The sequence below is a fragment of the Nicotiana tomentosiformis genome, chromosome 3, assembly GCF_000390325.3.
Source record: "Nicotiana tomentosiformis chromosome 3, ASM39032v3, whole genome shotgun sequence".
Taxonomy (NCBI): Eukaryota; Viridiplantae; Streptophyta; class Magnoliopsida; order Solanales; family Solanaceae; genus Nicotiana; species Nicotiana tomentosiformis.
In genome coordinates this window covers 131,013,461-131,039,420 of record NC_090814.1, presented here as the reverse complement: position 1 = coordinate 131,039,420, position 25,960 = coordinate 131,013,461, and the positions used below count along the sequence as shown (strand labels likewise).

At 36.6% G+C, this 25,960-nt stretch overlaps 3 protein-coding genes across 4 annotated transcripts; all 3 read left to right on the top strand.

Annotated features, from left to right (window-relative positions):
* Window positions 1–926: 926 nt before the first annotated feature.
* On the top strand, window positions 927–11,077 carry LOC104106569 (topless-related protein 4). Of its 2 annotated transcripts, none has more exons than XM_009615140.4 (26): window positions 927–1,100; window positions 1,260–1,378; window positions 1,504–1,683; window positions 1,788–1,901; window positions 3,380–3,538; window positions 3,657–3,834; window positions 3,957–4,077; window positions 4,271–4,386; window positions 4,641–4,809; window positions 4,912–5,021; window positions 5,112–5,181; window positions 5,689–5,762; window positions 5,866–5,961; window positions 6,049–6,144; window positions 6,712–6,839; window positions 6,926–7,160; window positions 7,246–7,410; window positions 7,481–7,579; window positions 7,847–7,990; window positions 8,627–8,737; window positions 8,865–9,044; window positions 9,146–9,274; window positions 9,391–9,486; window positions 9,819–10,007; window positions 10,262–10,422; window positions 10,517–11,077. In XM_009615140.4, the coding sequence occupies exons 2-26, from the start codon at window positions 1,299–1,301 to the stop codon at window positions 10,713–10,715; spliced, it is 3,399 nt and encodes a 1,132-aa protein (XP_009613435.1). In that variant the 5' UTR covers window positions 927–1,100; window positions 1,260–1,298; the 3' UTR covers window positions 10,716–11,077. The 2 variants fall into 2 exon arrangements, with proteins under 2 accessions (XP_009613435.1, XP_009613434.1); XM_009615139.4 differs by having other exon boundaries at window positions 7,835–7,990.
* Window positions 11,078–13,003: 1,926 nt separating this feature from the next.
* Window positions 13,004–15,290, top strand: LOC104106570 (phosphatidylcholine:diacylglycerol cholinephosphotransferase 1-like). Its single transcript, XM_009615141.4, has 3 exons — window positions 13,004–13,615; window positions 13,813–13,950; window positions 14,756–15,290. Exons 1-3 carry the CDS (start codon window positions 13,220–13,222, stop codon window positions 15,134–15,136), a joined length of 915 nt encoding a protein of 304 aa, XP_009613436.1. The 5' UTR covers window positions 13,004–13,219; the 3' UTR covers window positions 15,137–15,290.
* A 5,488-nt stretch (window positions 15,291–20,778) lies between these two features.
* LOC104106571 (palmitoyl-monogalactosyldiacylglycerol delta-7 desaturase, chloroplastic) lies at window positions 20,779–23,525 on the top strand. Its single transcript, XM_009615142.4, has 5 exons — window positions 20,779–21,519; window positions 21,613–21,753; window positions 21,857–21,997; window positions 22,838–22,944; window positions 23,050–23,525. The coding sequence occupies exons 1-5, from the start codon at window positions 20,953–20,955 to the stop codon at window positions 23,249–23,251; spliced, it is 1,158 nt and encodes a 385-aa protein (XP_009613437.1). The 5' UTR covers window positions 20,779–20,952; the 3' UTR covers window positions 23,252–23,525.
* The last annotated feature ends 2,435 nt before the right edge of the window (window positions 23,526–25,960 follow it).

The following is a 25,960-nucleotide window of genomic DNA, read 5'->3' as shown; positions in this document are numbered from 1 at the left end:
AAAGTTGAAAATTTATAAAATTACCAAATTTGATGATTTTGTAAAAAAAAAAAAATACACTACTGTGCAAATGTGCAATTACTCATTTAGAGATATAAACAAAAGTTTTTATGAAAATGAATTAGAATCATTGACGAGAGAATCTAAATTTTGTTTTCTCATATTAAATCAACAAGTTATAGGGGTTAGTAAGCCAATTAAAGAGTAGACACATGTATATATCTATATTTATGCAAATAATTTTGTACATGCTCTCATATTGGAAAGTTTTCTTGCTCTCATAGGAAATGAATTTCAAATCGTGAAAAATATATATATAAAAAATTCTTTATTATGATTTTTTCATATTTAAAATTATATTCGAAACTTTTTGTTAAAAATAAACGGATTCTTTTCAACCGTAAACATCGTACTATTCAATTATCATACATTTATGCTAAAACATTCATTTGCGGAAAAACTAGATACTCTGTGTTTATAGCACAAGTAAAGCTAATAATTGAAGAAAGTGGGGACCACCATTTAATCAGATCAAATTATTAAAGCACATTCAAGAATAGTCCTTGGTCGTTGTACCCTTATTATACCTTCTACCTTTCCCATTCAAACACGCAAAACTTACCGCTGATAAGTCACTACACTTATCATCAACTGTTCTTTTTCTTACTTATCATTAATGGAATCCTATATGGATCTGTTACTTTAGTTATCACCTTATTCAAACTATTTTAAATGATAATAACTCATGTCTTATCACACCTTCATACTGCGACGTGGCGAGCTGTAGAACTACTCAAAAGTCGACGCGTTTGGTGGACCAAAATTTCTTGTGTTATCGTTTACTTCACGACTAATGCAGGCGCGTAAGGAACATTCTCGCTACACTTTCTCCATTTTCAAATAAAAAGCAGTGCGAGAGTGAAAGAAGCAGCACAAAATTAGATTAGATTAGAAAGAGAAAGAAGAGGGTAAGGAAAAAAGTAAGGAAAAAGACGGAGGCCCACCGCAAAAGCCCAAAAAAACCTCACCTTCTTCTTCTTCGTCGTTGTCTGCTTCCTTCTGCAAATCCCGATCTGTACGTGTTTATTGCTGAATTCAAGGTATACTTTGATATTAATTTTGGTTCTATTTTTTGTGGTTGTTTAATTGTCGCGTGTGTTTTTCCAATTGTGTTTGGTGCATGTTTGTTCATTGGTTTTTTGATTCGACTCGATCGGTCGTGAAAACCCTAAATTGATTTGCCTATGGCGGTTGTTAAGGTGGATCTAGGTACGAGGTTAGTTTGATCAGTCAACGTGATGACTTCGTTGAGCAGAGAACTGGTGTTTCTTATACTTCAGTTCTTAGATGAAGAGAAGTTCAAGGAAACAGTTCACAGGTAAAGACTGCTCCTTTTTGCTCTTTCTGTTTCTAGTTTTTATTTTGGTAATAATTCTCCTTGTTAGTAATTTTAATTTTTAAAAGGATTTTTGGTTGTTTTATGTTGTCTGTTTCTGATTAAAGGTTGGAGAAGGAGTCGGGCTTCTTCTTCAACATGAGGTACTTTGAGGATTCGGTTACTAATGGAGAGTGGGATGATGTGGAAAAGTATCTATCTGGTTTTACTAAGGTAGATGATAACCGCTACTCCATGAAAATATTTTTTGAGATCAGAAAACAGAAGTATCTTGAAGCACTCGACAGGTACTACCGGCTCTTATGGCGCCTTATTCTCCATGTTGATTTTTAGCCGTTTCGTTGTTGATTTGATTTGGGTGATTTTTTTTAATTTCTTTTTGTTGTTGCAGGAATGATCAAGCAAAGGCTGTGGAGATTCTAGTGAAAGATCTGAAAGTATTTTCCACATTTAATGAAGATTTGTTTAAGGAAATAACACTACTCTTGACGTTGCAGAATTTTAGGTATAATTTTTTTATGTTGGTGTAATTTAAGAGGGTAGTGGTTGTTACAGTGAAGAGATGCTAGCATTCATGATTTGGTGTGTAGTTTTCTTTGGTTGAGAAATTGAGAAGTACTAATTGAGCAAAATTGTTTATTCAGCATGAATGCAGAATGGCTGTTTTCCCGGCAATCTGCTTTTTATATGTTTGGTATATAAATGGCTATAAGTAAGCAGGTTTGCTGTGAAGTGGACAATTTCCTTCTTGGATTTTGATCTACACGGGTACGGGCGTAGATCTAGATGTCGGATTCATCATCACCTAAATGTTATCTTAAGATTCGGGTTGTGGAAAGGTCAAAGGAGTATAGGTGTCGAGATACGGCTATAAATGTGTAGTACAACATAGATAAGTTTATATTTCGATAAATAGTTGAATTCATTGAACTAAAACTAGTTTAATTAAATTCCTATTAATACCTAGTAAGATATCTCATGTAATAGCACAGTGTTCTAGTACTATGTGAATATATATATATATATACGCATGCGCACACACACATGTTTCCATATATCTAAAAACCCAAAAAACAGAAACCAAAAAGCCATCAATCCGATACATTTTTGCCCTAGTCTCAATCAAAGCACCCAAGATAAGTTGACCAAATCCAATGCGTATCCCACACGCGCACCAAATCGTGTTGGATTGATACGTTGCTGCAAGGGGATATGAAGAATCTGTGCGACATAGATTTAGGAGATCTTGATGATCTGGCTTTGGTTTCCTTTATTCGGCCCCGCTTTTATTTGCATTAAAGCCAAAAGTCGTCCCTTCGCCTTTTTGAATTTGGAAAGAGATACTTAAGAATTTAGTTATAATCTGATTGCTTCGGTGCAACTACTATCAAAGATTACACAGCTAGTTTATTTCTTGTTTCGCGGGGAGGTTTGATATGGTACTGATTACGTCCTACTCTAGATGAAAGGTTGCTAGGTCCATTCTATTAAGTGATCTCTGTGTTGTCCGGATAAAAAGGGGCAGTCCAGTGCACTAAGCTTTTGCTATGCGTCGGGTCTGGGAGAGGGCTAGACCACATTGGGTCTTATGTAAGCAGCCTTACCTTGTATTTCTGTAAGAGGCTGTTTCTGCGTTGCATTTTTGCAAGAGGCTCTTTCAGCGGTTTGAATTTATAACATTTGGATGGGTTGGCAAAATAATTTTGTTACTTGTATATATCCTGACTTTCTTGGGGCTTGCACTTTTGCTCGACAAAGTTGTATAAAGAAGAAAATGGTTAATTGGGAAAAGAAAAAAGACCTTTCTCATAATTGTAAGGTTTCTATATTAATATGCTAGTATCTCTCTGCCTTTAGTATTGTTAACTGTGGGACAGGAAATTATCTGTTGGCGAGCAGTTGGTTATGTTCTTTTCCTTCCCGTCTATCTTTCATTGCTTATTTCGTGATAAAAAATTTATGGTGGAAAATTTTTAATGCTAGGGAGAATGAGCAGCTTTCTAAGTATGGAGATACCAAGTCTGCTAGGGCTATAATGCTTGTTGAGCTAAAAAAGTTGATCGAGGCAAATCCTCTTTTCCGAGACAAGCTTCAGTTTCCTAGCTTAAAGAACTCAAGGCTGCGGACATTGATAAACCAGAGGTGAGCAAGGAACACACTTATCCTTTTACACTGTGTTTCTCAACAACAGAAGAGTCTGTTTTTTCTTCTGGCCAAGTTTAAGTGTTTATCATTATTATTCCTTTCTATTGTTTTGCAGTTTAAATTGGCAGCATCAGCTATGCAAGAATCCGAAGCCCAATCCTGACATAAAAACTCTCTTTGTGGACCATGCCTGTGGGCAAGCAAATGGTGCTCGGGCTCCTTCTCCAGTTGCTAATCCCATTATTGGTGCTATGCCTAAAGTAGGTGGTTTTCCACCTATTGGCGCCCATGGAGTATGTGTTCCTTAAAACAACTACCTCCTCTCTTTCTTTCCCCTTTTTATAAATAATATAAGCTCACTTAGAACATTTTTAAACTTCTTTTTGAAACTATTCTTGTTTCTTTGTCTCGAAAGCCGTTCCAGCCAGCACCAGCACCTATTGCTTCACTTGGAGGATGGATGGCTAATCCACCCTCTATGCCACACCAAGCTATTTCAGGAGGACCAATAGGCTTAAGCCCTCCTGTTAATGCCGGTAATTTTGGTTTTCCTACTAATGAGTGTCATTTGAGTGTTTATATCTGTTTCCTATTGCAATATCAGTGTTAACATCTAATTTTACAGTTCTAACGATTGAAAAAAACATCTAATTTTATGGTTCTTCTTTTCCTACTGTTTTTCCCTCTGGCTAATCTGTTGACTTGTTTTGTCTGTGTGCAATACGATAGCATCCATGCTAAAGCATCCTAGGACTCCTCCTGCTAATAATCCAGCATTGGACTACCAAACTGCAGATTCTGAGCATGTGCTGAAGAGGCCAAGACCCTTTGGGATGTCAGAAGAGGTATGTAATATGCCATTTACACTCTTTCTCTCTCCTTTGTGGGTGTGGGGGGTGGGGGGTGGGGTGTCATTTTATTTCTTGGGTTAGTTTGTAGTTCTGCAGCTCTTGAGATACTTTTGTTGGAGTAAGGGAATTATTAACTCCTGATATAGACTTTACTTCTCCTTTTTATATCATCTCATCTTAAAATGTCAAACTGTGCTTGAGAATGGGATATCCGGTATTCATTTCTTGGTCTAAATGGACGTCTGCAGGTCAATAATCTCCCCGTCAACATCTTCCCTGTCACATATCCTGGTCAGAGCCATGCTCATAATTTGTATTCTTCTGATGACTTACCCAAGACTGTCGTGGTGAACTTGAACCAAGGGTCTGCTGTTAAGAGCATGGATTTCCATCCTGTGCAACAAACCCTTCTTCTTGGTCAGCTTTCCATGTTACTGAATTATCTAGATACATGTTGCTTTTCACTCTAAGCATGTGATGTTTTATCTTTCTGAAGATTGCGCTTGTCTACCTTTTCAGTTGGAACAAACCTTGGGGACATTGCTATATGGGAGGTTGGTGGCAGGGAGAGGCTTGCATTTAAAAATTTCAAAGTTTGGGAGATAAGTAATTGTTCAATGAATCTTCAGGTTAGTGTATCTTTACAGAGTATTTGATTGAACTTTTAAGGGCCTCCTTCCAATTTTGGTAGATTTTAATTTCCTCTTTCTTACTTATAGGCTTCTTTAGCGAATGAATATACTGCTACAGTCAACCGTGTGATGTGGAGTCCTGATGGGAACCTTCTTGGTATGTAATAATCATCCTTCCTGTCATTTTGAGTGAGGATTTTTTCTTGGGTGGAGGCATTATGATAGGGCTGCTGCTATGGAGAGAGTAATTGTAGTCTGCAGAATTTTTGATGGACTGAGAGCTCATTGTTAAATTTTAAAAAACTCTCTACTATATCATTTGGTTTTCAGGTGCTAAGAGGAGATTATGGATGGATTCATATTTGGTAAAATTAAGTATAGTTGTATGAAATGCTTTTATATACCCAAAACCATCTTGGTTTACATTAGTAGCATGGACGAGAATAGCATGGACTAGAATAGAAATTTCTAGCCACATACATGTCGAAAAAGTGCATAAGTAGGATTCGAGTATGACAAGTTTTTCCCACTCCATAAGATTTTGTGAAAGTGAATTGAACCACTATTTTCTGTTTTAGTATGTGATATTACAAATGAAATTTATAAGGTCAGTGGTTTCTGTTATTTAATCATGCTATTTTCTTGATTTTCAATGTTGATCCAGGTGTTGCGTATTCTAAGCACATAGTTCATCTATACTCCTACCATGGTGGTGATGATTTGAGAAACCACCTTGAGGTTTGTGTTGATCTTAAGGTTTCAGTTCTATTAAGCTTTATTTGTCTGAGATCTTGTCACCATCTTATAAGCAACTATTACCTGATCTTTTTTTTCTTTCTAGATTGATGCCCATGTTGGCAATGTTAATGATCTTGCTTTCTCTCATCCAAACAAACAATTATGCATCATAACTTGTGGAGATGACAAGGCTATCAGGGTATACATTGTTGTTAGTTGTCAGTCTTCTAAAGCTGAATTTAAATTATCAAAGGGTCTCATTTTGGAGTCTTTGGTGTTCACACAGGTGTGGGATGCTGCCACTGGATCTAAGCAATATACTTTTGAGGGCCATGAGGCGCCTGTCTATTCTGTGTGTCCTCACTATAAGGAAAACATTCAGGTACCATCTAATTTGTACATCCATAGAATCAGAATGATGAGATATATATGGATTGTTGGTTGCAGTTCATTTTAATGGAAGATTTTTAAGATTTTTTGTGGACGACGGAAGAGTGTGAAATTGATAGGGGAACATCCTATGCATGTTTATCTCCCTCCCCCCAAAAAATGTGGACAACCATTACAAGAGAAAATGTAATGTCAACAAATGTTTCTATTTTTGCTAAGATACGCTTTTGGGCATCGCTGTTTACCTTTGTGGCCACTGCATATTTTTAAACTTGCATTAATCAACGCTGAATTAGGATGTGTTTTTTATTCTAATCTTGTTTTTCTGCTTACTGTTTAGGCATCTTTGTAATTATATCTTGAAAACATTTTTTAGACATAAAACTTTGTGTAGCTTCAACTATCTGATACGCTATGTTGCTAGGCATGTCCACAGAAGGACAAGGAACTTTTGTGTATTTTCCTAATGAGTTTTGTTTTGAGAGAGTTCCTTCGATTTTATCTATCCTACTCATCAAATCTTTTTTCTTTCTCATCAAAGTCTTCTTTTTTGTGTTAGTTCATTTTTGCAACTGCGGTTGATGGGAAGATCAAGGCTTGGTTGTATGACAACATGGGATCCAGGGTTGATTATGATGCTCCAGGCCACTCATGTACTACAATGGCTTATAGTGCTGATGGAGCAAGGTAGGAATCTAGTTAGTGGCCTTTGCTCTTGGTAATGGTGATAGGTTAAAGTGCCTAAGTATATTTTCTTTTTCCAAAAACTGTAGGCTCTTTTCTTGTGGCACCAGTAAAGATGGTGAATCATACCTTGTGGAGTGGAATGAAAGTGAAGGTGCTGTTAAACGTACCTATATTGGTCTTGGGAAGAGATCTGTCGGGGTGGTGCAGTTTGATACAACAAAAAACAGATTCTTGGCTGCTGGTGATGAGTTTGTAATCAAATTCTGGGACATGGATAATACAAACCTCTTAACAAGCATAGATGCTGAGGGCGGATTACCAGTATGTAGTTAAAATCTTATTACTACTTTGAAGGTTATTGTGTAAAATGTCAAGCACTTTTAAAAATATGCAAATTCACCTTTAGGCATCTCCATGCATCCGGTTTAGTAAAGAAGGGACACTTTTGGCTGTATCAACCAGTGAGAATGGTGTTAAAATACTGGCAAATGCTGATGGTGTTCGCCTGATCCGTGCTATTGAAAGCCGTGCTCTTGATCCCTCCAGAGTTCCTCCTGGCGCTGTTGCGAAGGTATATTTGTTTGGTGGCATCAGTATTAGTTTAAGACTATTATTTCATTTTATATTTTAACTCTTGGCAGGCACCCATGATCAGCACATATGGTGCTTCTAGTTCCACTGCTGGAACTAGTATGAGTATTGCAGATAGAACTGCGCCAGTGAACGCCGTTGTTCAGCTGGTAGGTTTTTCTACTTAGCTTATGCGGTTGAAAGAGTCGGTTTCAAAGCTGCTGGGTTTTCACTGAATAACATTCTTTACTTATTTTAAATTAAATGGTATCAGCTCTTATTTTGTTAATGTTTGCATGTGCAAGATATTTTATGTTCATTCTAATTAAATGGTGTCAGCTCTTGTTATGTTTATGTTTCCATGTGCAAGATATTGTATGTTCATCAATTTGAACTCTTTGAATATTTTCTTGACTATGTCTAAGACTACCTTTCAGAATGGAGATAATCGCAGCCTGCAAGATGCCAAGCCCAGGGTTTCTGATGAGCTGGAGAAATCCAAAATTTGGAAACTGACTGAAATTAGTGAACCTGCTCAAGTTCGTTCCTCGAGGCTTCCAGATAGTCTACTTTCCGTGAGAGTAAGCATATGGTTCCTTTCTGTTGCTTAATTGTTTTATTTCTTCTGCTTGTGGGTGAGGTGTCTAGGAGTTCACTGTTAGCTAGTTGTTCCCGAACAAGTTTTTGTCCGGTCAATTTATTTTACTGGAAAGAAACAATTGGTAACTACACTGGTTTTGTAAATTAGGTTTCATAACTACTCCAGTGTTGTCAAAGGCATGCTTAAAGCGCGCTTAAGCCCTAAAGCGAGGCTCAAAACATGTTGAGCGATTCGCCTTGGTTTGCGGGCGCTTCACTGTCGCATCAAGACTCCAAGGCATACTTTTCCTAGCCAATGAGTGTAATCCTGAAAAGGCGACACTGAACAATTGATATTTCACTTTATCGTAATTTCTTTTCAAATTTTTTTGTCCATATATTTGTTATTCATGTTTATAATTATTGGTCTTGGACTACATATACATATTTTTACTTTTTCTTCAGTTGCGCCTTTTTTCATTAAAACCCATGTTGTATTTGCGCTTTGCGCTTAAAACCCCAACAAGCATTAGAGCTTTTTTGCGCTTTTCGCCTTTGATCTACTATCAAGTTTATATTTCAGATATCTAAACTAACTTGACGTATTCTGGATATACTTTTTTATTTGCTCTATTCAGATTATTAGATTAATGTATACAAATTCTGGAGGTGCAATTCTGGCTTTGGCATACAATGCTGTACACAAACTTTGGAAATGGCCACGGAATGAGAGGAATGTTACGGGAAAGGTACTTAGGACTTTTTGTTTGAGGTTCTTTTTCTCTTCCCATATTCCATATTCAATTATCTTTTTTTCCCCTTTACCTTGATCGTTAATGTTTCTTTCTGAAGACCTTTCGCAATACATCTCTCCAGGCATCTACTGCTGTCCCGCCTCAATTATGGCAACCTTCCAGCGGAATTCTGATGACAAATGATATAAGCGAGACAAACCCCGAAGAAGCTGTTCCATGCTTTGCACTTTCCAAGAATGACTCGTATGTTATGTCAGCATCTGGTGGAAAAATTTCCTTGTTTAACATGATGACCTTTAAGGTATTCATAAACCAATGTTCCTGGCTTGGTTGTATAGCTTGTGTATCGATGTGATTGGCGGTGATTAATATTAGGGTTAACGTGCACTTAATGCCTTGCAGACAATGACAACTTTCATGCCCCCTCCACCTGCAGCAACTTTTCTTGCCTTTCATCCACAGGATAATAACATTATTGCTATCGGAATGGAGGACTCTTCGATACAAATCTACAATGTTCGCGTTGATGAGGTCCTGAAATAAATTAAGACTAAATATCATACAGATATGTGATGTGTGCATAATGTGATGAATTACTTTTTGCTTTTATGCGACAATTTAGTTCACTGTGTGAATAAAATCTACAGGTGAAAAGCAAACTTAAAGGTCATCAGAAGAGAGTAACTGGCTTGGCCTTCTCTAATGTTTTGAATGTTCTGGTATCATCCGGAGCTGATGCTCAGGTAAATCCCGAGTTCTACTTAGAAATTCTGCAGGACCCAGATTTTACTGTTGGGACTTTAGGGACTTGAGTGATGCTTTTGTGATTGGCGCTTAAGAAAGTTCAGTAGGTGATAAGAGTGTAGAATTTCTCATAAAAATAAAGAAGCTTTCTACCTTGTCATTCTTATTATCTGTCTATGGTGGAAAAGTTAAAACACAGCAGCTTCCTTCCAAAATTGTTTCTCTTGGTTTCTTCAGAATATTTCCATCCTGTAATGTATTCGAGTGCGACATCTGTAGTGTGGCATGAATGTCTCTTTTTAACTGTGTTTCTTACCTTTACACTCTTCAGCTTTGTGTTTGGAGCATGGATGGCTGGGAGAAGAAAGCCAGCAAGTTTTTGCAGATTCCCTCTGGTAGAGCAATAAATCCTCTTGCTCAGACACGCGTTCAGTTCCATCAAGATCAGACGCACTTGTTGGTTGTTCATGAAACGCAAATAGCTATATATGAGGCATCAAAGCTTGAATGCGTGAAGCAGGTTTGTAAGGCATACATCTGGTTTACGTTTTGCTTTGCTCTTGGTGGGTTACGATAATGTTATGTCCTATTTTATTGGGCAAACATTATATTGTTGCATGGTGGGAGATAGTTCTATGTTTTTTCAGATAAATAGACTGTAATCACGCAAACTTGGAATTATCATCAAAATTATTGCTGTTAGTCATTGTATGTTTGTCTGATCTGATCAACTCAAGAAAGGAGGTTGAACTCATTCTCAGTCTTTCGTTGCAGTGGGTTTCACCAAATGTTGCAATTACTGATGCGACGTACTCGTGTGATAGCCAGTCAATTTATGCAAGTTTTGATGATGGAAGTGTGAGTATCTTTACTGCTGCAGCACTCAAACTGAGGTGTCGAGTGAATCCTGCTGCCTATTTGCCTTCTAACCCAAGGTATGAATCATATCAGGGACAACAGACTAAAACTTGGTTTAGTTTCACATTCTCTCATGTTTGTCCTCTTGTTGTCTGATGATTTTCTTGACAGCTCCCGAGTGTATCCACTTGTCATTGCTGCTCATCCATCTGAAGCAAACCAGTGCGCAGTAGGACTTACTGATGGCGGAGTGTATGTGCTTGAGCCTCTGGAATCGGAAGGTAAATGGGGTACGCCGCCTCCAAATGAAAATGGTGTTGCCGCTGGCATAAGCTCTGCTGCCACTGGTCTTGATCAAGCATCAAGGTAGTTGTTCACAGGGCCTCTCTGATGCAACTTTTTAATATGCCCATCAAGTGCTCTTGTACTATATTTTCGAGGGAGCTGTAGATTTTCAGATCTAGGATACACCTGACACCAGTGATGAGAAGATTGGTGCCGTCTCCAGTTGGAAGCTGAGACACTACGGAAATCAGTATTCATTTATACAAGGGTTCAAGGAAAGCCAAAATGTTGATATTCATAGGTAAAGGAATAGGTAATCAGTTCAACCTCTGAGAAATTTTGCCTGTAAGTTTTTTCTGTTCTAGAACTAAACTATGGCAGTGTAATTATTAACAGCTCCAGAAAGTCAGTCACCTATCGGCATTATCAAGCGTGACATTTCAACAAGGAACTAAATCAGGTTAAAAGGCGCACTTTTTTCCGAATGATATTAAAGGTAATAAACTTTGTAAAAGGAAGTAATAAATTAAGTACAAAAGCGGTAGTACTGTATAAAAGTTATAGTAGTGTTAAATTAAGGGAAAAACATAACAGTAGCGATATATAAATGGTATAGCGAATCTTATTTTTCAAAATAATTAAAAGGTTCAAATTTGGAAAAGGAAACAGAAAAACCTTATCATTTTAACTGCTTTAGTTATACAAGTAGTACTATATTTCACTTATTTACATGTTCTTTATAAAATTTACCAACTAAACTATTTAAAAGGAAATGGCTTCTTAACCGAGGCAAGTTCTTCATTTACATAATAGATCAACTTACTTTTTGTTATTCTTTTTGTCCTTTTCTTTTAATTTTTCTTTTTGTTCTTTTTAGTAATTATCAATTCCTCAAACGACTAATTTGAGAAAATTTCTCTTTCACTTTAAGAGAGTGCATGAAAAGAAGAAAAACAACACATGGGAGAGGTAGAAAGAGTGCAAATGCATGGGGACAACGACAAAATGTAGTGACATTGTGATAACATCCATCCATCGTATTATAGTACTTCTTCGCTCTATTTTAAGTGATTTTTTTATTTTTTTGTGGTTCATAATTTTTTTTTTCTTCCGATATCAAGAAAAAATTAATTTCTTCTTTTCAAAGTTATCCTTAAAGTAAAGAGCCTATAAGTAATGTGCTATATTTACAATAAACAAATTAAGGTTAATATGATGAATTTCATTGTTAATTAATACGATCACTTAAAATGGACTGAAAAGCGTGTGTTATATATAGACCGGAGACAAAAATTGAAGAAGCAAATTACTAACGTACTAGTCTGTATTTAATATGTACTCTATATTGTATTAATAGCGGCTGGATCCCGCTGGACCAATATCCCATAAAACATTATATACAGAGAATAAATACTCCCTTTGTTGTTGTACTGAGAATAAATACTGTTTGTGTTTTAAGAAGATTGACACTATTTTTTTATTAGTATATTTCAAAATAATTGGCATATTCTATTTCAAAATGATTGGCACGTTGCAATATTTTCTTAACGGGAATATTTTATAGTCACATAAATATTATGACTTATTTAAAATTACAAATTTCATAAGTTTTTTAGCTACACAAATATTATAGCGTAATTAACACCAAAAATTTCAAAAATCTTTATCTTTTTATTAATTTGTACCAAGTCAAATTAAGATAAACAAATTAAAATGGAAGGAGTACGTATTTGTTGCTTTTAATTGTACTAGTCATTTATTACTTCATTTTTCAAATCTACAGTTTTTTCAATTAGGCATTAGTTATTAAGTGAGACACTAAAAGAATACAAATTGGTAGTTCTGACTTCTGATATTAAGCGAGACATGTAAAGAAATACAAATTGGTAGTTCTGACTTCTGATAAGTACTTTACGATTAAAATTATTAAACGTCTGTTTTAAATAGTATAGAAAACAAGCCAGATAATGCGAACAAAACAGAGTAGCATCATATTATTCCTAATGTTTAGATAGATAGATATGTATTTGAATGTTCATCAACTTTTCCAGAAAGTGTTTAAAGGGTTATAATAATCTATAATCTATATCTATAATAATAAGTAAAGTAAAGGCGTAGGAGTGAATCTAAGAAATTGGTTATACTAAAAAAGTTTTAGATCCCAAATAGGAAGTTAGGCAAGTGAGGGTGATGGCCATGCCGTGTAAAGTTTTTTCTTTCCTCTATAATGTACTAACGTGGGTGTCAACCCCCATATTCTATTGAAACAGCGCACCACTTTGCGAAAGTTCCTTATTCTACGCGTTTAGAGTCGCGTGTGGAATCTTTAACATCTTCCTTTATTTGGCGTTATAATTAGTCGACAAGTAGGTATCCCTATTGTCCTGCATTTCCAACACTTGTTGTGAAAACTCTATCTATCCCCTTTCCTCTGGTTTCTGCCATAGACATAGACTAAGATCTACAAAATCTCCACGACACCCATCTTTGGATAATCCGTCACTTTTCATTCCCATATTTATATAAATACTACACCTACATTCACTATGTTTTTCTCCGTCTCCGTTTCCGCCATCTCTAACGGCTGCAATGAACGGAGACGCTTGTAATGGTTCTTCCCCTACCCTCAGCAATAGACGTAGCATTAACGGAAAACATAACGGCAAGGAGAAAACTGAACAGAACGGTAAGATTACAGAAATGAAGAAGAAATCGTCGTCGGATTTGGGTGGTTATAATGGGTGGCTAGGTAATGCGTATTTCATGAAGTGGAAGGCGGAGGATGTATTCGGTGTGGTGAAGTACCACCCGATACCGTGTGTCTTTGCTGCTTCGTTGTTGTTTTTCATGGGAGTGGAATACACTCTTCGTATGGTCCCATCTACTTCTCCACCGTTTGATCTGGGATTCATTGTTACGATTCCTCTTAATCGTTTGCTTGCAGCCAAACCCGCTCTCAACACTCTTTTTGCTGGATTAAACACGGTAAACACTTGTTTAAATCTGTGCATGTCTATTTTTTCTTGCTATGTACTGGTTCTACAATGTCTGCATTTTTATCGATAGAATTCTACCATAAAATCAAAATTCATTCATTTTTTCTTTTGTGATTTAATATAGTGTAGGATTATTTTTGGTGGACCTTTTTTTTTGGTTGACAAATCTACTTTGGGTTTGTTTAGGTGTTCGTGGCTATGCAAACGGCGTACATTTTGGGGACTTTTTTAATAGAAGGGCGGCCGCGAGCGACAATATCGGCGCTGTTCATGTTTACATTCAGAGGCATTCTTGGATATGCTACACAGCTGCCATTGCCTGAGGTACTTTTTCTTTGCTTTTCCTTTTTTACAGGCTTTATATGTCTTTTGCTTTTAAGCTTTTTTAGAAAAGTATCCTTTCCACTTTATTCGCTTAGATAAAAAGTTAAACCGTCTACATTTGACTTAGGATGTTTAAGTTATATACAACATCAATTTAAGCTATGTAAACTATGCTAACTGACAGTGTTTGGTCAAATTTACATGTTGTAGCAGATACCTTAGAATATTTTATTTTTAAGACTACAAATTTCATGTTTTAAGGAGGTTTAGTGTATCAGTTGGGTGTCTAAAAAAGTTTTACGCTATGTTACTTATAACTTAAACTCTTGACTAAAATAGCATTTCTTGACGGATTGTCTTGAACTTTCGTGTAGTCTTGTGCTCAAAGAAGCAATTACGTTATGTTTCAAACAATTTTTTTTTTAAAACAAAAGTAGTAATGCTGAAAGTGTTGCTCTGCTTATATACTACCTTATTTTCCGTAAATAATAAGGGGACCATATGGCCCAACTGCACATTATGTCACGTATCCAACTGTCATTCATATATAGTTTTAGCCTTAATGGGCTTATGTAGCTGTCTAATAAATACGGTACAAGTATACTATTTGCTTGGTGGTAGTTCGGCATTTTTTAAAACATTAAATATGTTTCACTCAGCTTTGAAACTGGCAAGTGGTCACTCTCTTACCATTTATTTAATTACATTACAGATGCTGCGATAATTTTATTCTACGATTCAATTTAATACTAGTACTAGTATATAAAATGCACTGATAAATCGCTTTCTGATTTTCCAATTGTAGGATTTCTTGGGGTCGGGGGTCGATTTCCCAGTAGGGAATGTGTCGTTTTTCTTGTTTTATTCAGGACATGTTGCGGCCTCCGTGATTGCTTCGCTGGATATGAAACGGATGCAGAGATGGGAATTGGCTCGAGCATTTGACACCTTGAATGTATTGCAAGTGGTGAGGTTGCTAAGCACTAGAGGTCATTACACTATTGATTTGGCAGTTGGAATTGGAGCTGGGATTTTGTTTGATTCTATGGCCGGAAAGTATGTGGAGACTAGGACAAAAGATATTGCTGCAAATGGTACTAATGGGACTACTTATGGTGCTTTTCACGCCACCTCCCCTAAGCACGAGAATGGTGGTGTCAAATATCAAAGTGTATCTTCAAATTAAAATGTGGGGTGGATTTTATTTTGAGATGTAGAGATAACTTTGGCTTAGTCAATTTGTAATGCACTTCTATTCCAATTAGGTTCTTTGACTGCAGATTACATTTCCCGCCCACCCAAAAAAGAAAATCAACAACAACTCTCCATGCTTTTCTTGATTTTGTTTTGATAACGTTAGCAGCTTGATGTGAATGGTAGTAATGGCACTAATAGTTATTTCACACCTCTTCCCCTAAGCACGAGAATGGTGTCAAATATCAAAGCGTATCTTTAAATTAAAACGTATCCACTCAAACGTGGAGTGGATTTTATCTTGAAATGTAAAGAAAACTTTGTCTTAGTCAATTTGTAGGGTCTTAATGCACTTTTATTCCAATTAGGCTTTTTATTAATGCAGCTTCCCACCACCGTCCACCCCAAAAAAAGAAAAGCAACTCCCCATGTTGTTGTTGTGTATAGGAATTTTCATCTTAACTCCCCATGTTGTATAAAATAAAGAAAAACCTTTGACTATTAAAATTGTTGCTGCATTAGTACTAGACTAGATGTATACAAAGGCGAATCCAGGATTTCGACAACATGGATGCACCGTTGAAAAAAGAAAAAGAAAGGCTTAAGAATAAGAAATTAAAGCAGTAATTTTGAAGGGATTCGATCCCATGAACTTACGTTAGCAAGAAATAAGGGGCCAAAACCAATGAACCCCTTTGCCTCTTTTGATCATGGATTCCATCAAGTGATAATAAGTCATTTTTCGCAAATTATGTACACAATATATTTGATATCGTCGGAGGACCACGGGTTCACGTAAACCACGATTTACACCGTGGATCCGCCTCCGGATGTATACTAATCAGGGCTTTTCAAGGAAATAGACACATTTGTTAATGATTTAAATCTTGACGGGACAATATACCCGTAAGATATTTAAGGTCTTATAAGTTCCCAAAAAAAACTCTTAAGGCGGAGGTCCACAAAGCACGAAGATCACATTATTAGCATGGGGTTCAGGTCTTCTCCGTCCATGAACAGAACCAATTCTTAAATACCAATATCTAATGGAAAACATTGGTAGTAATATCAAAGTTATTCTTAGTTTGACCGTACCATTGCGTACTTTCAACACAATCTTTGCTAATATACCTTCCAAGTTTATCTTTCATTTGCAAGACTTGTATGAATGAATGACAAACTGTTACTACTAGATACTTATTGTTTAAAATAAACCAAACTAAGAAAAAACTTATATAAAGCAAACATTGCATGAGCATTGAAAATAAGAGTTGCACTACCCAAAAAAAAGGTAGAGAAAAGAAAATTAGTGCAACGCCGTGAGGTAGGGGTGCTTATCGGGCAGATTGAACGGATATTTACGTTTAACGGTTTGACTTATCGGTTATTTGTTTATAAATGTAATAATTCGCTAGCCAACCAATAAGACATCGGGCTGATTGATAACAAATTATCGATTATCGACCGGTTTATCGGCTAATCAAATAGACAATAAAAAAAATAATAGAGAATTAGAGATAAGGAAATTTTTTGGATGTGTCACCTTCGAATTGCATTCAATTACCATAGTGAACATTTGTCTTGAAGCTTATACCTAATTAAACATTTTGTCCTCGCCACTAAACAAACAGAAGAGACAGAAAACAGAACATAATCCGGATAATATAGGCAACAAAAGAAACAGGGTACGTATACGAAGCCATATTAAAATTTCTGACACAAAATTTTTCAAGTTATCCGCCTGGATCCTACTGTACAAACAAAGGGCCTAGAAACTCACTTCCTCACAGGAATAACATTCAAATTCCAGCAGCTTTAGCTCATTCTGCCACAGAGATCAATTTAGATGATAATTTTTGGGACTGAAAATTCTTTTTTGTTTCTTCTCTCATATATCTTTTAATGTGTGCCACCCTTATTGGTCTCCTCATAAATTTCTATGGATAAGGATATAGGGTTTCAAATAGTACTTTATATACCTATAGGTAAACGTATAAATATAAAAATTCTTAACATGTTAATAGTTTATCTCGATAAGGAAATTGAGTAATCCGTCCCCAAACCGTTAAGCCGTTAATTATAAAATCTTTATCCGTTCACCACCCTCTGGAGCGGAGGGTCTTTCGGAAACAACCTCTCTACCTCTCCAGGGTAAGAGTAAGGTCAGCGTATACACTACCCTTCCCAAACTCCACTTGTGGGATTCCACTGGGTTGTTGTTGTTGTTGTTCTTGATCCATTTACCAACCATTACCCCGATAACCCGATACAATAAGCCAATAAATCAATTTTACGATTCGATTAACGATTACAGATCAGTTTTGAACCGGCCTACCGTTAGGCCCCAATTTCCTAACAACCTCAAAATATAGAAAGATAAGTGCAAAAGCATGGTGCTAAAAATATAGAGAAAACGTGTAAGAATTGAACGGGAAAGCAAAGAAGTGCCTCCTAATCGAGTATTTTGATAATGTCTCTCCAGTTCGTTCATTTTTCACTTGACATTTGCAATTCTATCTGCTTTTTCTCTTTCCTTCTTTACATAAAATCACCGACTTGGACCTCACCATATTTCAACATAAGAAGTTCCCAACTACTTCTACTTTCCTAAGAAAAACTTGATAACCTACTATTGTTGTGATGTGTCCACTAAAAACCTGGCCACGTAGCCGGGTGGGCCCTGGGGAGGGCGGGAGCCGGTAATGGTTTGGAGGGGCTAACCATTGTTGTGATATGTTCACTGACTTGTCAAAATATTTACACAGAGTCAGATTACTTATAAAGTCATATATAATTGTCTATGTTCAGCGTAGATGAGTAACTTTGAAAAGAGTACAGATAGATTATCTAAAAATATGCTAAGCATGTCAGTTTTGTCTTTTGCACGAGCACGATTAGTGAATATAGTTTAAATGTAATACTGCTAGAAAAATCTCACTTGCAAGCTTCAGCCTGAATAACTAGTTTGCTTTGCCTGATTGCCTCAACTAATTCTCAAAAATATATAAATAAATAAATTTAAAGCTTATTGAAATTATTAACTTTCCCATTCGTTTCATTATATTTAAAATTCTATATCACTACTAGAAATTTGGCCATTACCAACCACGGCCAACCGACCAACTTCGCTTGGTCAAAAAACTGGCCGCATAACCAACCGAAGCCGGTCGGTTTTTCAAAATATTTTATTTGTCAAAATTTATATTTTATGAAACCGACCAACTTCTGTCAGTTTTTTTCTAGGCAAAAATGCGGGAAACTATTTTTCCTTCCCGCAAAATTTATTTTTCAAGAAACCGATCAACTTTGGTCGGTTTTTCATTTAAAATAAATTATAATTAATATTAAAGAAAACGACCGATCATTCTAAAAAAACAACCGATTTCGGTTGGTAATTTTATTTTTTTAATAGAACCGACCGAAATCGGTTGGTTATTTTCGCTCGAAAATGCAATTAAAGAATATAAATAAAATAAAATAAAGTCTTATGCCAAAATGCACCAATAGTCTAGTGGTAGAATAGTATCCTTACACATTATAGACCCCGGTTTGATTCCCAAGTCGGTCTGCTTTTGCGACATATATTTTTCTTTTTTGGTCATTTGTGGAATTTAATTGACCGACCGAATCGGTCGGTTGGCTCTACCGACCACATGATTACCGTCCAACACGAATCAGTCAGTTTTCGGTCATTTGTGGAATTTAATTGCCCAACGTAAATCGGTCGGACAATATCGACCGAAGTCGGTCGATTGGCTCTAACCGCCACGAATCGGTCGATTTTTGCCAATTACCTACCAACATCGGTCGATTTTGGCAGTCGGTTTTTCCCCTTTTTTTTAGCGGTGTATATGCCCAAAAAAAGGACCACGAGACAAGAGCTTTGGTTGCTATATGCCCAGTCTTGGTACAGCTTGTGTCACCGGAAACTAAAAGAAATGTGAATCCAATGCAAAAGGCTTGAGATGCATGTATACTTTAAGTTAGTCCTCAGAATCTGAATATGGTGGACAAGATCCATCCTCATAAGTGTCTGGTGGATTGAACAAGGGCAAGTTTAGATCAGTACATCCAGGTACAAGGTCCAGATTGCAACGATAATCCTCACTGATCAACACTAGCATTGAGATGAAACTTTGACTGATAAAACCTCCTGCCAACATAAGTTTCAAAGTTACAGCATTGGACCTGTGAAATAGAGGTACTATAAATACAGTTTTACGGTAGGTTCTAATTCTGATTGTTTAAGGAACATGAAACATTTTGTGCATATGCAGAGGACTGAGAACAAATTTTTTTATGTACTTAACTTTTGTAAGTCAATTGGCATTCCACACAGCTATCCCCTGACGCAAACAAATAGAGAAAAAAAGAAAAAAACTTGCAAGATAGTGCTGTGAGCCAAGGGAGAACTTATCCCAAATTGCCAAGAAAATTAAAGGGAGAAAAAAGAATGGAAGAAATCTGATGATTTTGTCAAGAGGCACACTTACTGATTAATTTAGTACTATTATGTGATCTGGAAATTCCTACACTCAGTTCTTCAAAAGAAGCAAGAAATTTACCATTAAAAGCAGTTCCAAAATCTTCATCAGGCACCAGATTGTTTCCAGATTATGGAAAAGTTTCGGTCTCTCCCTTGTCAGAAGCAGGTAGGTCTAGGTAAAAAGGTATTGAGAACTAATTCAATGAAAGCAAGTCATCTTTTCAGAAATGTAAAACATACTGCAGACGCTATAGTAACTATTTTCATGGTATACAGAAGTATAGGTTAAAGAAGATGAAACAGTTGTCTGTTTAGCAAGTAAAATTGCAACTCCCTAATTCAATTACCATACATTGATACTTCCTCTTAAGTAAATTACAAGATTTCGAAAGGCACGCAGAAAATATCCTATGAATCTTGTTCAGTTCTTTCTTCCCCTGCATATTTTTGTTGGTCAGTTGCTGGTCAACAATCTAGTTTGATCTTAATATTTCAACATTTTGTGCCCATAAACCATCAGACTCATCTCGAAGTATTAAACAAATTGGATAAATTTCAAGATCTTCAGGGTTGAAATAACAATAAGCAGTTATCTGTGAATTGTCATATATATTTAAGTACATTGAGTCATATACAGATCAAGAATGTTCTTTAATAAGTTGAAATAATTTGGAGCAAGACACCAACATATGTATATATAGCGAAGGGACTGGCATTGCTAGTTTGCTACATGGACGCACTTGTTGCAGCCGTTGCTGCTATTGTGCAAATGGAGTAGAGAGACACTTGGATAACGTAGCGTGAGAAATATAGAAACGCAACCACATAAACCAAAAAATAACATGGAGTTAGCAGAAATATCTCTAACACCAACTGCCCCAACCATAAATTTTCTGTCAAAAAAATCATGGGAGAGCAGATATTAAATTTCGGCTTAGACAAAAATTATAATCTTCTGATAAGTAAATTTTCAAATACCCGTGATCGAGGTATACATAAGCTGTTCGAGTTATCTTAAAAAGAAAAATAAAGGAAAGACAATCGTTTTCCCACGTAGGCGTCAAGTTGTGGCCCCACAAAAATCTACTATTGTATCTGCGGCCTCTAACTAACTAAATTTCCAATTATCCCAAAATCTTAAAAGCCCCACCGCCTTATCAGTAATATCACCTTCTTTGTCAAGTTGGCTCTCCGCCTCTATGTTGCAACTGAGGTGTTTTCACAACGTTAAATCTCCACCATAAACCCCCTTCTACTCTATGTTTCTCATTTCCATTATATAAGCCAAAGAAACCCCAACCAAACAATTGCCAAGCCCAAATATGGCCCTCTTTGCACCACCGCCGTCCAAGTCTAAGCCTTACCCATTTTCGCCGCTTCCTCAACCAATTCATAGGCCGGCGAGAAGCTTCTCCCCTGCTCAACCAACAAAGAATGTAAATACCCTATCATATAAGTCAACAAAAACAAGCGTACTTAACAAGTGGAATGGCTATAGTTTGGAAGGAAAAGTTAGGATTAGCAGAAGAGTAATGTCAATTGTGAATGCAGCATCGACGACAGTATCAGAAAATGGAAAAGAATCAAGCTTTAACAGAATTCTGTTTTCTGATGTAGTGGTGAAGCGGCCTAGGAATGTACTTTTTGGTAGGCAGTGGAATTCAGTGGATTTGGGCTCAGCTGCTGTGGTTGTGGCTATGCATTTGCTCTGTCTACTTGCACCCTTTAACTTCAATTGGGCTGCTGTTGGAATTGCATTTGGCTTATATATAGTAACTGGACTTTTGGGGATTACTCTTTCTTTTCACAGAAACCTCTCTCACAGAAGTTTCAAACTTCCCAAGTGGTTAGAATACTTTTTTGCCTATTGTGGTGTCCAAGCACTTCAGGTAAATAAAATCAGTGCGTTAATTTTATCTAGTACAGTATTTGGCTTTTATAATTTTACTGTGGTTTATATTTGTTGATATGTGTGATTGTAGGGAAATCCAATTGATTGGGTGAGTACTCATAGGTATCATCATCAATTTTGTGATTCTGATAAAGATCCTCACAGTCCTATTGAAGGATTTTGGTTCAGTCATATGAGTTGGATGTTCGATACTGACACTATTGTTGAGAGGGTAATTGCTTCATTCTACTGTATCTTTATATATAGTACTACAAAATATAGAAAATTTTTGTGTATTAATTGTGTTTGTTTATTATGTCTTTTTTAATGTGTAGACAGGAAAGCCCAACAATGTGGGGGATTTGGAGAAGCAGCCTTTCTATCAGTTTGTTCGTGACACTTACGTTTTCCATCCCGTCGTACTTGCAGCTCTGTTATATGCAATGGGAGGATTTCCTTATATTGTTTGGGGCATGGTAAGTGCAGCTTTTCTTCCTCTGCACAACTGCTTTTGTGGAGAAACCTTTCATTTTCCCCTTTCAACATTTTGGGAAAACAATTGGAATGGGGAAAAGGATGATTTTGTTGATAGAACTTATACTAGTATGATTTAATTTCCACATAGACAACCCTGAAGCTTGAAATACCATATGTGCAAATGAGTAAAAGGAAATTTACATAAGGTGGTGTGGCTTATGAAGTTTGCTGTTTAATTTGTTTCTATTTAGGTATTTTTGATTTTTTTTTTTGTTGGTATTTATAACAATGTTTAGCAAGTATTATCTTTTCAAATATCCCAATATGTTTATGTGTCTGCCAGCCTAACTCAAGTTGTGAGCCAATCTTGTGTAAGAAAACTGACCGTTAATAGAGGCGGACCCAGAATTTTAATACGACGGGGCACAATATTTTGTTCAATCATTGCCCCTAAAGGCTTTTAGCGTTCAGGATGCCAAGCGATTTAATTTAATCATTTTTAAGATATATACATAACATATACAAGACTTCTGTCGTAGTTTACGGGGTCCGGTGACCCCTCAATATAATACATAGTTCCGCCTCTGCCCGTTAGAGTACTGTATTTTCATCATGTGTCAAATCTCCCAACGGTTTTGGATATTTCTACCCGCCTAACTCAAGTTGTGAGCCAATTTTGTGTGTTAGACAATTGCTGTTGTATCTCTTGTTAGGGTCCTTAATTTTTTTGATAAAACGAACAACAGGACAAGCTTATTCAAGTGTGAATTCGTTGCTATTATGCATCTAGTGCTAGGAGATTTTGAAATTTCATTTGCTAAATTTGCTGGGGCATGTAGGGGGTGAGAATTGTGTGGGTATACCACATAACTTGGCTGGTAAATTCAGCATGCCATGTTTGGGGAAAGCAGGCGTGGAATACTGGTGACCTTTCAAGGAACAACTGGTATGCATCGTTAATTTTTTATTGTTCGTGTATAAAAGTTAAACTCAATCCATTTTCGCCCCCTTTTTTGGACTCCCTCGAGATAATTGATTTGATACAATGTAGGTGGGTGGCGTTGCTTGCATTTGGAGAGGGTTGGCACAACAACCACCACGCATTTGAGTATTCGGCTAGGCATGGCTTAGAATGGTGGCAACTTGACATGACTTGGTATGTAGTAAGGTTTCTTCAAGCTATTGGATTGGCCTCTGATGTCAAGTTGCCAACTGACACTCATAAACAGAGGCTGGCTTTAGCTGACAGTTAGGACAAAATACAATATTGTTTGAGGTTCAACTTCGTCGAAGTTTATCACATGAAATTGAGATTTTTCAGTAATTTGTTGCCTACTAAGGTGACTATACATTGAGCACACGGGTGAAGCTTCTTTCTTCTGCTCCTCATTTTGGAACTTCTTAGAATGAAAACCACATTTGCTCAATTTGCTAGCACTTTTGCCATAGTTTCCATTAAAGTTGATAGCTGTTATACTATGGAAAATTGTCAGTTCCTTTAATTTAAGAAGCAGATGGTTATGCGAATGGCGGCTCGTAGCATTTGCCAAGGGAAATTAGGCTTGCTAGCATCATAGCATATTCTAAAAGGGTTGCATAGGTTAATAAGGGGATTGTATTAGAGATCATATCTTAATTGTATGTCTGCGTGCTGATGACAATATGCTGAATTACACTGTTAGTAAATAACAAAATAGTTGTCACAGAATAAATCCCAACTAATGAAGAATGTATTTTTCAGATAACCTGACGAAGTCTAGTCTTGAGAATGTAAGGTACATTTTAGAAAGGCGAAATACATAATACGCCCCTTTAAGTTGTCTTCAACGATGAGCCAGACACCTCAATTGACCCCTTTATTATTTAAACACTTCAAGTGACTGTTAAGTAAATCAAATAGACACTGCAGCAGACTAGATGCGTGAGTTACACTTGCCGATGACGTGTCAAATGAACCAATTAAACAATGACACGTGTAATTTATAATTAAAAAATCTGAATTTGTAATTAACAAAGAAATACACTTAAAGAAAAGAAAAAAAAAAAAACTTTTTTCCTATATCACCCATACACCACACAGAACCATCCAATTCGGCCACCATTTTCCTATCAAAACGAACTAAGGCTGGCAAGTGGGTCGATCCAGGCCCGGGACCGGCCCAGGACCGCGGGCCAGACGGGCCAAACGGCTAAACGAGCCAGGACCGTTTGGTCCGGTTTTAGCGGGCCTGGTCCGGTCTCGTGGGCCGGTCCTATGATTGGACCCGTCAGGTCCGGGACCGGCCCGGTCCCTTAGCGGGCCTAGCGGGCCCAACGGCTATTTTTTTTACCGTTGGACTGTCAAAAATAGCCGTTGGCTATTTATGAAATAGCCATTTAACCCCTCAACTTTATTTTAATCCCAAACTTTTTATAATTACACTTTTTTCCTATTTTCAACTATAAATACCCCACCATTATTTCATTTTTTCTTACAAAATCATCAATCTATCACAATCTCTCTCTAATTTACTTCTACTATTGCTTACTTTATTGTTACAATTTGTGAAACAATTGTGAAGTTGGTGAATTGAAGTCTTCAACGATAATCAATTTCCAACAAGTTGTTCGTCAATTCGGTAAACTCGTTCCAACTCTTAACTTTTAATATTATAATTTTGTTTGTTTTATTTTATTTACTTTGCTTGATTAATTAAGATGGCTTATTCCTTAAAAAATATGTTTAGTAAAAATAAGAAAAAATTGAAGAGTGGTGAATCTAGTGGCCAATATGTTCCTCCTCCACTTCCCCCAGCTCCCCGACCCAAACATGTTACCCGTCCTACACCTCCTATTCTTGATAGCGATAATAGTTTATTACAATTTACCGAGAGTCAATTTTTTCATAATATTGCACCCGGTGAACAATTAAACCATGAATATATGAATGCTCTTTATGGTAATCCAACTATTGATGAAAATGATGATGAAGAAATAGATTTTGATGAAACGCAACCGGATGATGATACACCCACTAGTCCTGCTCCTGAAGTTAACCCAACTAATAATAATTTAGATGATCCCCCATCTGACCCTCCTATTAGTGCCCCTACTTTTTCTAGACAACCTCCTAAACGGGCAGAAACATCTCTTGTTTGGCAATTTTTTACTCAACTAAGAAAAAAAATAGGGCTAAGTGTAAAACTTGTGGCAAAGAGTTAGTTTTTCAATATGTTGGAAGTCGGGGGGAGGGGGGGACAGGAAGTTTGACTAGACACATATTGCTACACCCTCAAGATAAAGCTAGATATTTTCGTATGAAAGCTTTGGCTGAGGGGACAAGTGTACCTAGTCAGGCTGACCTTAGTACCGGGTCAAATCAATTTCAACCGGGAATTAACACTGTTACCGGTGGTATTTTATATTATGATCCAAAAAAGATCGGGAAGAATTGGCAAAAATGGTCACTGTTATGTGCTTACCCTATAGTTTTTCTTCTAACCCCCACTTTGTGCATTATATTAGAAAAATTTATAATCCTACTTATAAAGGTTTTCCTCGCACAACCGTAAAGAGTGATATTTATAAATATAAACATGAATATGAACAATATTTGCGCTATTTATTTACTCATATAAATTGTCGTCTTGTTATTACAACTGATATTGGTAGAAGTGGTAATGACTATGATTACCTTACTGTTATCAGTCATTGGATTGATGAGCATTGGATAATGCAAAAGCGCATTATTGCTTATAGAATAATTAATTCACGTCACACAGGGCAGTTTATTTCTAGCATGATTGCGAATATTTGTAGATATTGGCACATCTTGATTAGTTTCTTTTTCTTCTCAATGGTGGTATTAGCACCTTGTTGTGCTCATTCCATACGGGGGAGGAAGACTAAGAAAGATATTACCATGATTTTTAATGCTATAATAAAAATATAACGCATTGATTTGAATATCTCTTTACAATATT

Excerpts from the sequence above, each read along its gene's own strand:
- LOC104106569 (XM_009615139.4), top strand. The coding sequence starts at position 1,299 with ATGACTTCGTTGAGCAGAGAACTGGTGTTTCTTATACTTCAGTTCTTA. Across the intron at positions 7,161-7,245 it reads ATGCTGAGGGCGGATTACCA|GCATCTCCATGCATCCGGTT; the intron begins GTATGTAGTTAA and ends ATTCACCTTTAG. Across the intron at positions 9,487-9,818 it reads CATCCGGAGCTGATGCTCAG|CTTTGTGTTTGGAGCATGGA; the intron begins GTAAATCCCGAG and ends TACACTCTTCAG.
- LOC104106571 (XM_009615142.4), top strand. The coding sequence starts at position 20,953 with ATGGCCCTCTTTGCACCACCGCCGTCCAAGTCTAAGCCTTACCCATTT. Across the intron at positions 21,754-21,856 it reads CTGACACTATTGTTGAGAGG|ACAGGAAAGCCCAACAATGT; the intron begins GTAATTGCTTCA and ends TTTAATGTGTAG. Across the intron at positions 21,998-22,837 it reads CTTATATTGTTTGGGGCATG|GGGGTGAGAATTGTGTGGGT; the intron begins GTAAGTGCAGCT and ends TGGGGCATGTAG.
- LOC104106570 (XM_009615141.4), top strand. The coding sequence starts at position 13,220 with ATGAACGGAGACGCTTGTAATGGTTCTTCCCCTACCCTCAGCAATAGA. Across the intron at positions 13,616-13,812 it reads TTTTTGCTGGATTAAACACG|GTGTTCGTGGCTATGCAAAC; the intron begins GTAAACACTTGT and ends GGGTTTGTTTAG. Across the intron at positions 13,951-14,755 it reads CACAGCTGCCATTGCCTGAG|GATTTCTTGGGGTCGGGGGT; the intron begins GTACTTTTTCTT and ends TTCCAATTGTAG.